This window comes from Strix uralensis, chromosome 24, assembly GCF_047716275.1.
Source record: "Strix uralensis isolate ZFMK-TIS-50842 chromosome 24, bStrUra1, whole genome shotgun sequence".
NCBI classification, from domain to species: domain Eukaryota; kingdom Metazoa; phylum Chordata; class Aves; order Strigiformes; family Strigidae; genus Strix; species Strix uralensis.
Window position 1 is genome coordinate 4,884,104 of NC_133995.1, and position 13,419 is coordinate 4,897,522.

At 61.7% G+C, this 13,419-nt stretch overlaps 2 protein-coding genes across 4 annotated transcripts; one reads left to right on the forward strand and one right to left on the reverse strand.

Moving 5' to 3' along the window:
• Positions 1-820: 820 nt before the first annotated feature.
• LHFPL5 (LHFPL tetraspan subfamily member 5) lies at positions 821-4,745 on the reverse strand. Its single transcript, XM_074893522.1, has 3 exons — positions 4,311-4,745; positions 1,637-1,873; positions 821-1,422 (listed from the first exon to the last, which is right to left on the reverse strand). Exons 1-3 carry the CDS (start codon positions 4,720-4,722, stop codon positions 1,406-1,408), a joined length of 666 nt encoding a protein of 221 aa, XP_074749623.1. The 5' UTR covers positions 4,723-4,745; the 3' UTR covers positions 821-1,405.
• Positions 3,838-7,898, forward strand: CLPS (colipase). 3 transcript variants are annotated; one of them, XM_074893526.1, is made up of 3 exons: positions 3,838-4,030; positions 7,418-7,540; positions 7,624-7,898. In XM_074893526.1, exons 1-3 carry the CDS (start codon positions 3,986-3,988, stop codon positions 7,759-7,761), a joined length of 306 nt encoding a protein of 101 aa, XP_074749627.1. In that variant the 5' UTR covers positions 3,838-3,985; the 3' UTR covers positions 7,762-7,898. The 3 variants fall into 3 exon arrangements, with proteins under 3 accessions (XP_074749627.1, XP_074749626.1, XP_074749624.1); XM_074893525.1 differs by lacking the exon at positions 3,838-4,030 and adding an exon at positions 4,962-6,848; XM_074893523.1 differs by lacking the exon at positions 3,838-4,030 and having other exon boundaries at positions 6,979-7,540.
• Positions 7,899-13,419: the final 5,521 nt, after the last annotated feature.

Here is a 13,419-nt window from a genome sequence, read left to right on the forward strand (position 1 = left end):
TTGTCTTTTTTTTTTCCTTGTGAAAGCCCTACAATAAACAGATTATTTAATAACTGAGCCCTATTCCTCCTATGTTCCCTCTGTTCTCTCTGAGCTAGCGGCCTGTGGATTGAATTTTCTTGGCTAGTGAGCACTTAGTTTTGATTCCCAGAATGAGACGCAGGGAGATGCTGCAGGTGAAGATTTTGTTGCTGGTATTGTGATCTGTTTTAAAAGGGCTCAACAGCAGAGCAACTCTGCTGGAATTTTTCCATTCTAAAATATGTTTTTCTCCAAGGCTCTGCTGTCTTCCCTAGCTAAGAGTCTTAACGCTTTTTTTAGAGGGAGGCATAAAGCTGGAAGGTGCTTGTTAGAGCTGAATTCAGTTGACTGCTGCAGGAACCAACAAATTACAGCAAGTAGAAACTAAAATCATCGCCCAGGCTAATTTTGGGTTCTAACCAGGTAAGAGCTGGACAGGACGACGTGCTGCTTCGTCTTCCACAGAAGCAGGCTGGGCCGAAGGCTGCGGCAGGTGGGTGTTGGATGTGGTGGGAAATGATGGCTAAATGGGAAGAATTGGGTGGTGCAGCCAGTTGATGCTGACTGGCACCATCTGCTGCAGTTCGCAGGTATTGTTACAGGCCGCCTGCACCCAACAGATTATTTTTTTTTTTTCCCTAGAAAAGTGCCCTTTTTAAACAGTTGTGTTTCATTATTGTTGCCCAGAGTGGGAAGCTGATTCATGGCTTTGCTAGGAATTAGCTGTGTTGTATTTTTCAAGGACAACCTGGGACATGGCAGATGGTTTCCCCGGCTGCAAGGAGACCAGCACAAAATCCAAAACACTGGTTTTTTTATTCAGAAGTAATTTTCTTGAAAGAAGGTGTACAAACCCCCAGAAGAAGCAAATCTCCATCCCTCCCCTTTTCCCCAGGTTTGCTGATGAACTCAAAAAAAAAAAAAAAAAAAAACCACAACAACCTGTGTCCAGTTTGGGCTCTTCTCACCAAATAAACTCCACAAGAGCTGTGAGCTGATAGTGGCCCCATAAGTGAAAAGAAAAAAGTTGTAGAAAATCCACAGAGGTTGGTAAGTTTAAAGCTCCTGGAAAAGTCACTTTAAAGAAAAGGGCTGATGGAAGAAGAGCTCTAGGTGTCCCTGGGAACAGAAAGAACAGGTCAGCTCTTGCCAAATAGTGTATGACTTCAACTTTTTTGTCACTTTGCAAGGATTTATGATTTCTTGGTTTGAGGAGGCAAAGCAAAGACTATTTCCCATTTAACCACAAATAAAACCAATGCAACCAGAGCACCAAAATTATACAGTTGTCAATCCTCTAGTAATCAAAACACAAGAGCAACATTCTGTGTGCTGGGAAAAACCATGAAAAATCACTGTGGGCATCACGTGGTGGTCAGCTCTGTCAGTCGTTCTCCTCTTCTGTAAAACAAAAGATAATTAGAGTGTTAATGGGGTGTAGGAATAACAACAACAGTGCAGGTATGTTGTCACCTGCAGTGTGATGACCACAACAGCTCTTCTGCTTCCCCCACCGGAGCAACCCACCATCCTCCCACCTAACAGCAGACGGCTGAGGTGTGGAAACGCTCCACGGCAGGACGGGGGCTCAGAGCTCAGCCCTGGCTGCCTTTACCTTTATCTTCCACTTTAAAATCGGACGGGAGGAGGTTGTCCTGCCGGTTCCCCAACACAAAGGCCAGGAAGGAGAGTATGAGCGCGTCGAGGATGCCGATGATGCAGAGGATGTACGCCCAGCGCACGGTGCAGGCGCCCAGTGTGTATTTGTCCGTCTTGTCCCCACACATGCGCTTCACCTCGCTCGAGTCCCAGCCGTCGGGGTAGATCAGGCACCCGATCATCAGCCCGGTAGCTGTGGGGAGAGGGAGATGTTACAGCCACCTCCCGAGCTGCTCCTGCACGGTTTGGGGGTCGGTGGAGGGGCACAGCGTGGCTGCATCCGGCCACAAACACAATGCTACAACCGTAAAATGCTATGGACTGGCTAACGAGGCTTAAAAGTGCCCTGTGGTTGCCCATCCCGCGTGGGTTCTGCTTCATTCGTGCTGCTGCAGCTGGGGAGGAGCAGGACAGGGCACGCTGCTCCCATCAAGGCCGTGCTGCTGCAGCAGCATCTCCCATCGCTGCGTTGCCCAGGCAACATCTCTGCTCTCCTGCCTCCGCACACGTCCCTGGCTGTGTCGCTCCAAAGAAATATTTTCTCTGAACAAAACCAGGATGGATTTATTCTGTGCGAGGTGGCGAACCTTGTTACTGCCTCGCACATGGCTGGATTTCAGCTAAGGTAGAACTGCCGTCAGCAGCAGCTTTGCAGGCGGATTAATTCTGCTTGTTCAGCTGCCGTGGTTCCAGCCCGGCCCTGAGCCACCGGCTCGTCCTGCGGCTGCTCTCATCGCCCGACCCCGGTGCACACACGACCTCGACGGCCGCTCCCGCCCGGCCCCGGGGCCCTTGGCACGTCGCCCTTGTGGCTTTGCCATGGGAGTTGCAACAAACCCGGCGTGAGCTGCCGAAGGGCTGTCTTCTGCCAAGAGGCTCATGTCCCAAAATCTCAGAAGTGCTTTTTTTTTTTCCCCACGTGCTGAGAGAAATTGTATTTGCTGGACGAGAGTGACTGGGTTCAGTAGGGAGAAGAGCCGAGCTCATCTGCAAGGCTTTGGGATGTGATTAATGGAGGCTCTTTGCATCCTCCCCTGTTACCTTGGTGTAGAGCAGGGAAATAACTGGTCCTTTGTATCTTTTTGTGCAGGTGTGAGTATGTCCTGGGCTCCTCATGCCAGAAACAACCTCATGGTAGGAGCTCTGGATGAGCAGCCATTTGTCCCTGCCCTGCAGCAGCGAGATGCTCCCTGCCCTGTACTGGTGCCTTTTCTCTGTCACTGGGTGCTCAGTAATCCAGAAAACACTTGGCGTGGTTCCCTCACCCTTTGCTGATGTTTTTTTTTCCCTTGGTTTGGGGACAGGAGAGCGGCAAGGCCAGCGGGCAGCTTCCTAGGTCTGTAGAGAGCATTTCTCTTCATTAAGAAGCAGCTGGTTTCTCCTGTATTTAATTACTCTTCCCTGGAGCTAACAGAGAGGAGGGGCACAGAGAAAGGGGGGAGGCTAGAAAGGAATCGATTCTCCTGTGAAAACGCACCCTGGGTGTGGAGCAAAGGCCAGAAAATGGATCCTCTTGTTGCCTGCCCTCTTTCTAAAACAACTCCCAGAAATGCGGCAGCACCTGCAGTGCCTGGTGGCAGCTCAAAAGCTCCTGAGAGTCAGTCTGGGACAGAGAAACTGGGCTGGCGGGGATGATTTGGGCTCGTCTGTGCAGCCACAGCCGCCTGCACTAGGTTTCTCTCCACCATACAGCACAAAAACGTATGTAAAAGCCCCAAATGCAACAGCAAAGCCTTTCCTTGCTCCGGCTCCCGGGGAGGCTGAGCTTCCCCAAGCCTCTTATCTAAATCTTGGCTTGAGCTCACTTCTTTAGCCAGGAACTGGAGCAACCCCGATGCTGTTCTCCCGTGGGGTGTCGGCTGGGGTGTCCCTGCGTGGGAGCACCCAGGGGCGGTGGGAGCTGCAGCCAGTCCCAGCATGAATGATTCAGGAGCAGCAAAGGGCTGGGTTGGGTTTCAGCAGGGCTGCGAAGGCAGGAGCTGGGTTACCGGGTGTCTTGGGTGTCTCGCTGCGTTGGGGGAGGGATGGGGAGGGCTGGAGATCTGCAGGCGTGAGCGGAAAAGCAGGAAAATGTGGGTGATGGTACTAAGTCTTACAGTCAGTCCCCTCCTCCTGTTCCACCTCCCCACTACATCATCCCCTGAGCTCAGGGAGTTACCAAAATAACCCAGCAAATGTTATCACCGTCTCCTTGCTTAATTCCCACGGGATCCCCAAGGCAGCAGGGAGCCCCGCGGCATGTGGGACTCTCAGACTGATGCTCTGAAGCCATGACCCCGCTGCACTCTGGGGCTGAGCAGGAGCGATGGCGCTGGGCGATGGCCAGAGGAAACCCCCCCCACACCCCCAGGTAAGCGGGGACGGGCCGTGGCTGGGCCGTTGGTGCCGCGTGGTTTTGCAGCAGCAGCACACGGTGGGGGGAGCATTGCTCACATGCAGTGAGTTTGCTGGGTCTCAGCTGCTCTGACAGGCTTTATGTACTGCAAACTCCCTGCTGGTAACCAGTAAGGGGGAGTAAATGGGGCGTAGAGGTTATGCTGGTGTCTAGTCCCCCCCAGCAAAGTCGAGGTGGGGGCAGAAAGGGAAAAGCAGCTCTGGCCCCCCCATGCATCGCCCCCCACCCCGCTCACCTGCCGCCAGCTGCATCCAGGCACAGACTTTATAGACGGTGGCTGCGTTGCAGAAGAAGAAGAGGCTGAAGCAGAGGATGGAGCCGATGATGAGGAAGGTGGAGATGCCTACGAAGAACATGGCGGTTTTGAAGGCGCTGGAGGGGATGGTGCCGAAGTCCAGGGGGCTGCCCTTGCAGATGAGCTCGCCCGTGAGCGCGTTGCCGATGCAGTAGGAGAAGAGGCCGAAGTAACCGGCCTGCGGCGTGTCGATGCTGTCGCCGATCCAGTACGGCTGGATGAAGGTCACGACCATCAGGATGGAGAAGCAGAGGGTGAAGAGGGCCCAGAGCACCCCCATGGCCCGCGCGTTCCGCACGTAGTTGGTGTGGTAGATCCGTGCCGCCTCCTGCGCCGGCAGCAGCTTGGGCATGGCGGGGCTACCGGGATGGCTACCGGTATGGCTACCGGCAAGGCCACCGGTACGGCTACCGGCACCGCCCCGCCCCGGCCGAGAGCGGCGGCGGGAGGCTCCGGCGGCGGCTGGACCGCCCCGGGGGGCGGCGGCGCGACCCCCCCGCCCCGAGCTGGGGTGGGCTCGGGAGGAGCCGGGCGGGAGCGGCTCGGGATGGGACCCCGGGATGAGCCCGGTGGCCCCGGGATGTGCCTTTAGGATGAGCCCTTAGGATGGGTCCTGCACCCCCAGGATGCGCCCCTAGGGTGTGCCCTGTGTCCCCGGGATGCGCCCTGTGTCCCCGGGATGTGCCCCGGACCCCCGGGATGTGCCCTGTGTCCCCGGGATGAGCCCCGGATCCCCTGGGATGAGCCTCGAACACCCGGGATGTGCCCTGTGCCCCTGGGATGAGCCTCGTACCCCCCGCGATGCACCCTGTGACCCCGGGATACGCCCCCGGGATGAGCCCTGGACCCCCGGGATGTGCCCCATATCCCTGGGATGCTCCCTCGGGATGTGCCCTGGGCCTGTGGGATGAGCCCTGTGTCCCCAACGTGCACCCCAGGATCCCCCCGGGATGCACCCCGTGCCCCTGGGCAGTGCTCTGGGGTGGACCCTGTGCACTCTCGGGGTGCACTCTGTGCACCATTGTGTCCCCATAATGTGCTGTGTGCCCCGGGATGGGCCGTGCACCCCCAGGATGTGTCCCAGGATGCATGTTGGGGTGCCCCCAGCGTGTGCCCCAGGGGCTGTACCATGACCCCCAGGATGTCCCCCAAATGCTTCACCCCCTCAGCTGCTCCCTTCTGCCCTCCCAGCTGGTGTCATCAGGGTCTTCCCCCACTGGAGGGGGGTACATGGGGTGCTGTATTGGGGTGGGGGGCTGTGAGACCCTGGTTCCCATCCCATCACCTCCAGGGCTGGCTGGGGCTGCAGACAGGGAGGGGACTGTCCCCACAGCCCCGCTGCAGAGAGGGAAATGGCTCATCCTGCTGCCAGGACACGTCAGCACCTGCGGCAGGGCCAGAGCCCTGCCTGGCCCCTGCGTCCTGCTGCCAGGGGAGCGTGGGCAGCCCCGGAGCCTGCCCTGATGGCCTGCGGGCACTTGTGGCCACCTTGGGACCTTTCTCCAGGAGCCACATCTGCCCCCCATCCCGAGGGACCTCAGGGGCTCCGCTCCCACCGTGGGGCCTGGACGCCACGTGCCAGGGTGACGGTCACCCAGCGCCAGCCTCAGCGTCACCCCCGCGGCCACTGAAGGCCGGGGCTGCCCAGGGGGTTAATCATTGCCGAGAGCAGCTGGGCCAAGGCGGGCGCGAAAAGCTGTGCCGTTCCCAGGGCTGTTTTCCTTTCATCAGCCACGTCCCCCAAGCACTGAAACACAGAGCAAATATCTGGCAGGGCATGGGGCAGTGGTGGCCCGTGGGATGGGGACATCGGTGGGCTCCGGAGCACCGAGTGAGGCCGGCGGGATGCTGGCAGGGGGTGGGCTTGCTCCTGCCACACTTTGGGCTTCCTTGAGCGGGTTTCTTGGCATCTGTGATCATAATGTTCCAGTGATGGAGGATCTGGGGTGGGCACTTTCCCACGGAGCGGAGCTGCCGTGGCGCCAGCTCTCTCTCTGCCCACGAACCCATCAGCAGCACCCAACAAGGAGGGTCTCGGAGAGCCCCAGCCCCACGGCTCCCTACAGCCAGGGTGGAGGAAAGGAGGAAGGAGGACTGGAAACCCCCCGGGGGAAGCGTGGGAGTGCCGTTCCTTCGCGTTCGCTTTGGCCAAAGGAGCTGCCACAGGGCAGGTTGGCATCACCGGTGTGGGACGGTCACCTGGGGACAGGCAAGACGTCCCTGTGGTGGCACCACCTGGCAGCATGGGCATCGCTGCTTCCCGTCGTGGCGCTGCCCCAATGCCACGGGTTGGGGTGTGATAGGAGCAGCCACATCAGCTGATGGAGGTGTTGGCTATAAAGCACCTGCTGGCCCCGTGGCGGAGGCACGAGCGAGCCCACCATGGCCAACGCGCTTCCCCCCTGCCTGCTCCTGGCCCTGCTGCTCCTGCCCCTGGCCCTGCCTGCGCCGCACGAGCGAGGGCTCATCTTCAACTTGGTAAGAGGGACACTAATCCCGTCCTTGCCACAGCTGGGGGATGCACCGGGGGGGGGTTTGGAGGGGTCTGTGGTGCTTTAGTCACTGGCAGCAGCTACGTGGGGGAGCCCCGGGGTAATGGCTGCAGCTGCCGAGAGCAAAATTTATTGTGGCTGGGGAAACTGAGGCAGGTGGGGATGGTGTGCTGGGTTTTCCCGGGTTGTGAGGGATCTCAGAGCCCGGGAAAGCAGCTGTGTAAAGGGACAGGGAAGCTGCAAGTGGATGGGATTGAAGTTCTCTGCTGCTTGCACCAGTGAGAACCCTCTCCCTGGGGGGCTCACAGGGAATGGGGAGGGGGGACACTTTCCCAGTGGTGTCTCAGCCCCGTTCCCTAGAGCCAGGCAGAAAACAGCACTTCAGCGGGTGGTATTTTGGGCCAGACCAAGGAAATGCTGCAGGGTGGGAGGCTCAGGCATGCTGAGGCAGAGCTGGTGTGCGACACCCACCCAAAACCCCCAGGCCCCCCGGGGGGGGGTTTAAGGTGGGGGACAGAGAGGGACCTGGTGCTCAGGCCGTGCCTCGCGGTGCAGGACACGGGGGAGCTGTGTCTGCAGAGCGCCCAGTGCAAGAGCGGCTGCTGCCACCGGGGCAGCGGCCTGAGCCTGGCCCGATGCGCGCCCAAGGCGGCCGAGTTCCAGGCGTGCTCCCCAAAGGTACGTGCTCCTCTGCTCCCGGGGGGGTGGGACAGGGATGGGGGCACGTCCCCCGCGCTGCACTGCGCCTTGGTTCCCCGTAGAGCATCTATGGGGTCTACTACAAGTGCCCCTGCGAGAGCGGCTTGACCTGCGACGCTGATAAAACCATCGTGGGCTCCATCACCAACAGCGACTTTGGCATCTGCCAAGACCCCCGGAGCTCCAACGGGTCGCGGTGAAGGAAGAGACCCCCCGGTGCCCCCCCCATGCTGCCTCTGCCACTCTGCTTTTTCCCTTCCCCAGGGATGCTCGGACCTGCCCGCACTGCCCCAGCTGGGGGGGGGGGGGGGGTCGAGTAAAGAGCATCTTCTGCCGAGCTGCAAGCCGGCGTTTTCACTCGACGCGTCCCTCTGGCCCAGGACAGGGGCAGCAGGGCCAGAAGGTCCTGAGAAAAGCTGCAGGGACACGATGGCTTTACCTATACGTGCACATCGTATGGAATTGTGTAATCATCTGGGCCAGCAGTGAGCCATGGGGTGAGCTCGGGGGGGGCATTAGCGAAGGGGGTGCAGGGGAGTGGAAGAAGCAGCAGCGCCGGGAGCTGAGGGAGCCACTCGGGTTGTGCCAGACTCAGTTTATTTGCTGCCGCTGCTGCTCTGCTTGGAAACGTCCCCTAGAAAAGGTTTGTCACCGGAGAAGAGGGACTTGAAGGCAGTGTCGAAGCTGGGGGTGCTCGGGGTGCTCGGTGGCCGTGTCTGCCTCCGCCGTGCCACACCACGGGCTCTGGATGACCCTGCACCTCCTTGGGGGGGGGCAGACATGGCCAGGAGGTGGTTGCCCGGGTGCGAGTCCTCCCCAAAAAGGACTTTGTAAGGCAGCGGTTGTGTGTGCGCCGTGGGGGCCCCTCGTGCAGCACCCCCAGCTTCTCCAGCTGCGAGATGTGCAGGAGCTCTGGGAATTCGGGATGGGCCTGGGGGGAGGAGATGGTGGGAGCCGCCCTGGCTGGCAGCGAGAGGGCAAATCCCCTTTACTCTGCCCCTGCAGAGCTGTGCCCTGGGCAGGGTGGGCTGGGGCGGGGGGGGGGATGCACAGCTCAGACCAGCAGTTTGGGCATGGGGAGGGGGCACAGATGTGCTCTGAGGGGGGTGACGAAGAGGAGGCACCTGCCTGGGGGGGCAGCAGGAGGCGAGGGGGTCACTGGCAGGGGGGTTCATGGCTTCTCTGGAACCTTCACCCCGGGGGTTTCTATCCCTGGGGCAGAACGAGCACCAGGCACCCGCAGCGCCGCTCCCCATCGCCCTGAGGAGCCGGGCACCCCAGGGTGGCTCTGCACCAGGTGGGGGGGCTGTGGGGGGGCCGGGGGCCATACCTGGCAGCTGAGGATGTCCTGCAGGAAACTTTCTTTCCAGGACAAGGGTGACCAGCAGCTGGAGCAGCTGCACCTACAGAAACACCAGGGACATGGCTGGGAGGGTGGCACGGCTGGGGGGGGGTCCCCAGCATGACGGGGGATGACATGGGGGCAGCATGGGGACAGGGCAGGGCATGTTCCAGGGACCTGCTGGCCCTTTCCAGCCTGGCTCAGCGGAGCTGCAAGAGGGGGAAACGCTGATCTGGGGTTTAGTTTTAAACGTGGCCTTTGAGGGTCTCGTGGTGGTGGTCCTGGCAGGAGGCCACTGGGTCCGTGTCCTCATGGGTGCAGGATGAGGCCTGGAGGAAGGGGGAGCTGGGGATGGGGGTGGGGACAGCAGCCCCTCCTGCGGCAGACAGGCACCCCTGGGGCAGAGCCAGGGGACAGGGGACACGGGGGTTCTCCCTGGCCTCGCCATCTGCGTGGGGTCCTCAGCCCCACGTGCTGTTCCACACCACCCCGGAGAGACTGGCATCACCCAGGACACATACTGGGGATACTGGGAGCCCTGCCTGCCGGGGCCAGCCTCACCTGGGGCTTTGCATCCTTGGCACGGGCAGGATGTGGCCAGCGCCCGGGGCTCCGGCCGAGCCAGGACCAGCAGAGGGCAGCCGCAGCGTGCCCACGGCCTGGGACCCCCCACCCTGGGGACACCCCCCGCCCCCCCCCAGCCTAGCAGGGACCCCCCCAACCCCAGGAGCAGCTCAGAGCCTCGAGGGGCCCTGCAATGCACCCAGCCCCACAGCCCTGACACCCCTTGAGCCCTGCTTTGGGGGTCACCCCCTCCCTGGAGGAGGGGGGGATATGGCGGGGGGGGGGGGGGCAGCAGCCTGGGCCAACTCCTGGTGTACATGGTGAGGATTTTGGGGTGTCCCCATTTTTGGGGTGTCTCTATTAGCAGGAGGAGGATGGGGGCACCGGAGAGGTGGGAAGGGGGTGGCTGTGCTGGTGGGGGACACACGCATGAACGGGTGTGTGTGTCCCCCCCCCATCTCGGCCCTATATTTACTGGTGAAGCGGCGGCTTTATTTTGGCAGCTCTCGGCTGGTAAATATTGGCTTAAACCGAAAACCAGACGCCTGACTCACGGCGTCTTAACAAACACAGGAAGGGGCCCCTGGCGCGTGTGGGGTGCTGCCAGCCCCGGGGCCGGGGGGGGGCTCCTACACCAGGGTGGGGGCACCCTGAGCTGGGGTTGGGGGGGGTGGGTATGAACAGGGCATCTTTGTGCTGGTAGATTTTGCTGCAGTGAGGTCCCCGGTGGAGGGGGGGGGCGGTGTGTGTGGCATCACCCCACGTTGTCATCCCCCCACTTTGGAGACGGGGGGGGGGGCACGGGGGGATTGCGCCCCCCCCCCCCCCTCCCAGCTGGGGACCTCACTTCACCCTGGGTGATGGAGGGGTGCGGGCATTGGGGTGCCCCTTCCTCTCACCCGGGAGGGTCCCCCCCTCCCAGCTAAAAAGCAACGAGGAGGAGTATGAGGCCAAAGACGCTTCGAAGGGCGGGGGGGGGGGCACCCAAGCCCCCCCCACCCCAGCCTCACCCCATCACCACGTTTACACCCCCCTTTACACCCCAATCCCCACCTGCTCACTCATGGGGTGCCCCCAGTGTCCCCTCCTTACACCGGGGAGGGGGGGGGCTGGAAGATTTGTCTCCCCCCCCCGCCGCCCCCCCCCGCCCGGGCTGTTTTTACCAGGAGGGTACAGGATGTTCTCGCACAGCCGCGCTCCCTCTCCCCAACCTCCCTCCTCCCTCTCTCTTCCCCCCCCCCTTTCGCCAGCCCTCGGCCTTCACCTCTTCTCCTCCGCGCTGCTTTAACCCTTTTTTTTGCAAAACGCTGCCTTTTGCTCTTCTTGGTGTTCATTTCTTTTTTTTTTTTATTTCTGCAAAGATGCGGTCGAAGCTCCTTCCCTGCCCATCCCGGGGTGTTTCTGCACCCCCAATTCACCACGCTCCCCCCACCCTGAACCACCACAATCTGTGGCTGCAGGGGGGTCTCCAGTGAGGTGCCCACCCAACGCCCATCCTTGCAGACACCCCCCAACACAGACACACACCCCCCCCAAATGGGGAGCACCCTCCCGGCCCTGCTAAAAACCCCAAGAAAAAGGGGGTCGGGGGGGGGAGGTTTGCTCCTGCAGCCTTCACCCCGTGGGCAGGGGGCTGCCAGCTCGGGGAGGGGTGTAAATGCTTCTTGGGGGGGGGGGGGGCTGAGCTGCTGGGCAGGCGTCGGCCCCATAGCACCCACCTTAGGGCAGTGATTTGGGGGGGGCAGACCCCAGGCACAGCCTGATTCCCCCCCCCCTGCAGTTTGCTGCAGACTGGTGTCATGCAGGGGCCTGATCCTGCGGCAGGGTCAGGGGGTCTCATGGGGGTTGGAGGGCGCTGGGGGGGGGGCTGTGCTTTGTGGGAGGCTTGTGCTGTGGGAATGGGCCCGAGGAGCTGCCTGGAGGCATCTGGGGGTGTCCGGAGGCATTTGGGGGTGCCCTAGAGGTTTTTACGGTTGCCCAGAGGCATGTGGGGCTGCCCGCTTGCTTTTGGGTTGGGTTTTATTTTTCTCCCCCTCTGGATGACTTTCCCCCCCCCGGTTTTGGTTGGGGCATGGCAAGGTGGTGGCGGGTGCAGCCAGGGGGTGGTGGCCCCTCTGGGGGGTGTCCCTTGGCCAGGGGTGGCTTTTGGCTGGAGGTGGCCACTGCGTTCGCAAGGCAGGAGCCACGGGGGTGAAGCACGTCCCTGCGGGGTGTGGGATACCTCACCCAGCACCGGGGGCTGGGGGAACCCCAAATCCCTGGGGAGATGCCCCTAGTCTGCCCTCACCGCCCCCGTGCCGACATGGGACACCTCGACCTGTGCCTGCAGCAGGCCCAAGCCGTGGGGCACAATGGGGTGCAGAGCCCCCCCCCCCCCCCCCCCCAACTGCAGCCCCCAGGGACACGGGGGCCTGATCCTGCCACTCCCCAGTGGGTTTTCCTAAATCTGGGCCAGGCTTGCACCGTGCTGGGGAGATGGTTTAGGGATAGAGCTGGCATGAAGCCGGCCTTCAGGCTCTCGCTGGAGGAAAAGCAACCTTTCTAGCAACAACAACAAAAAAAAAAAATTCATGAAAAGCTCTGGTTTGCCTCTTCTTGCCAAAACCAATTGTTGAAGCTTTTTCCCGGCCTCCCGGCTTTGCCTTCGCATGTGATGGAGGGAACAGTATCAGATGCTCTCCTGTTTTTCCGCTCTGATGTTTTTCCCCCGGGGTTGGAAGAGGGGAAGGACCTGGTGGGAGGGCAGGGACCGGCTCTGGGCAAACCACAGCCCCGGGGACCCCAAAACCTGGTGTGGGGGTCCCCATCCCTCCTCCACCCTCAGGGTTGGCTCTGGGGCTGGGAGCATGGCCAGGGTTGGGGTCCCCTGAGGATGCTCCCCCAGCCCAGAGCAGCCCAGGGCTGAGGACTGCCCAGCTCGGGGCAGTAGTGGAGGTTACGAGTGGGACATGGGGATGCAGGAGTGGCCCTGGGGGACATCCAGGCCCCCCACGCACCTCCATGAACCCCTCCTGATGCTTTCCAGTGGGGCACTAAGTGGAAAAATCCTCAGGATGAATTATTTGGGCTGCTGGGGGAATTAATTAACGCAATATGGGGAGGTGAGGAGGGGCTGATGGGCTGGGGAGGGCTTGAGGGTGGGTGCTTTGTGACAGCTGGGTTTGTGGGGGGTGGCTCCCCCCGGCTGGGATTCCCCCTTGTTGAGTATTTTTAGCATTAAATTCCCTGAAATACTGGTGAGTTGGGCTGGGGGAGTGGGCCAGCACCGGGGGGGGGGGGAATGCAGGGGGGGGATACTGGGGGGGGTGATGGGGGGGGATGCAGGGGGGTCTGTTGAGGGGGTTGTGGGGGGAATGCAGGGAGATGCGAGGGGGGATGTTGGGGGGTTGCAGGGGGAATGCAGGGGGATGCAGGGGGGGATGTGGGGGGGATATTGTGGGGGCTTGCATGGGGGGATGTTGTGGTGGATGCAGGAGGGGGATGTTGGGGGGGATGTTGGGGCGGATGCCAGGGGCCATGCTGGGGGGGTGGGTGATACTGGTGGCCACACCATTCCCCACCAGCCCGCGGGGACCGAGCCGGGGCCCATTCACTCCGCGGACAGAGTAGGGGGGCGCGGGGGTCCTGCCTGCATGGCCGGAGGCTAGCGGGCAGCCCCCCCCCACCTCTCCCCGCAGGCAGCCCCCCCCCGGCAGGGCCCTGCGGAGCGGATTCTCTCCCACCCACCGCCCGGGTGCTGAGTCAGGCTGTTCCCGGCGCTCCCGCGGCCGGTACATCGCGTCCCCACGCCGGGCGCCTGGCAGCCCGCCCGCCCGGTGCTGCTCCCGGCAGGGGCAGGGCCCGGCCCCGGCGGCCCCCCCGGGGGCTCCCTGGATCAGGGCCACGGGGCTGGCGATGCCGCGTCCGGGAGCGAACTCCTGGTTGCTGCAGGGTGGGTTTTTGGAGGTGTGCG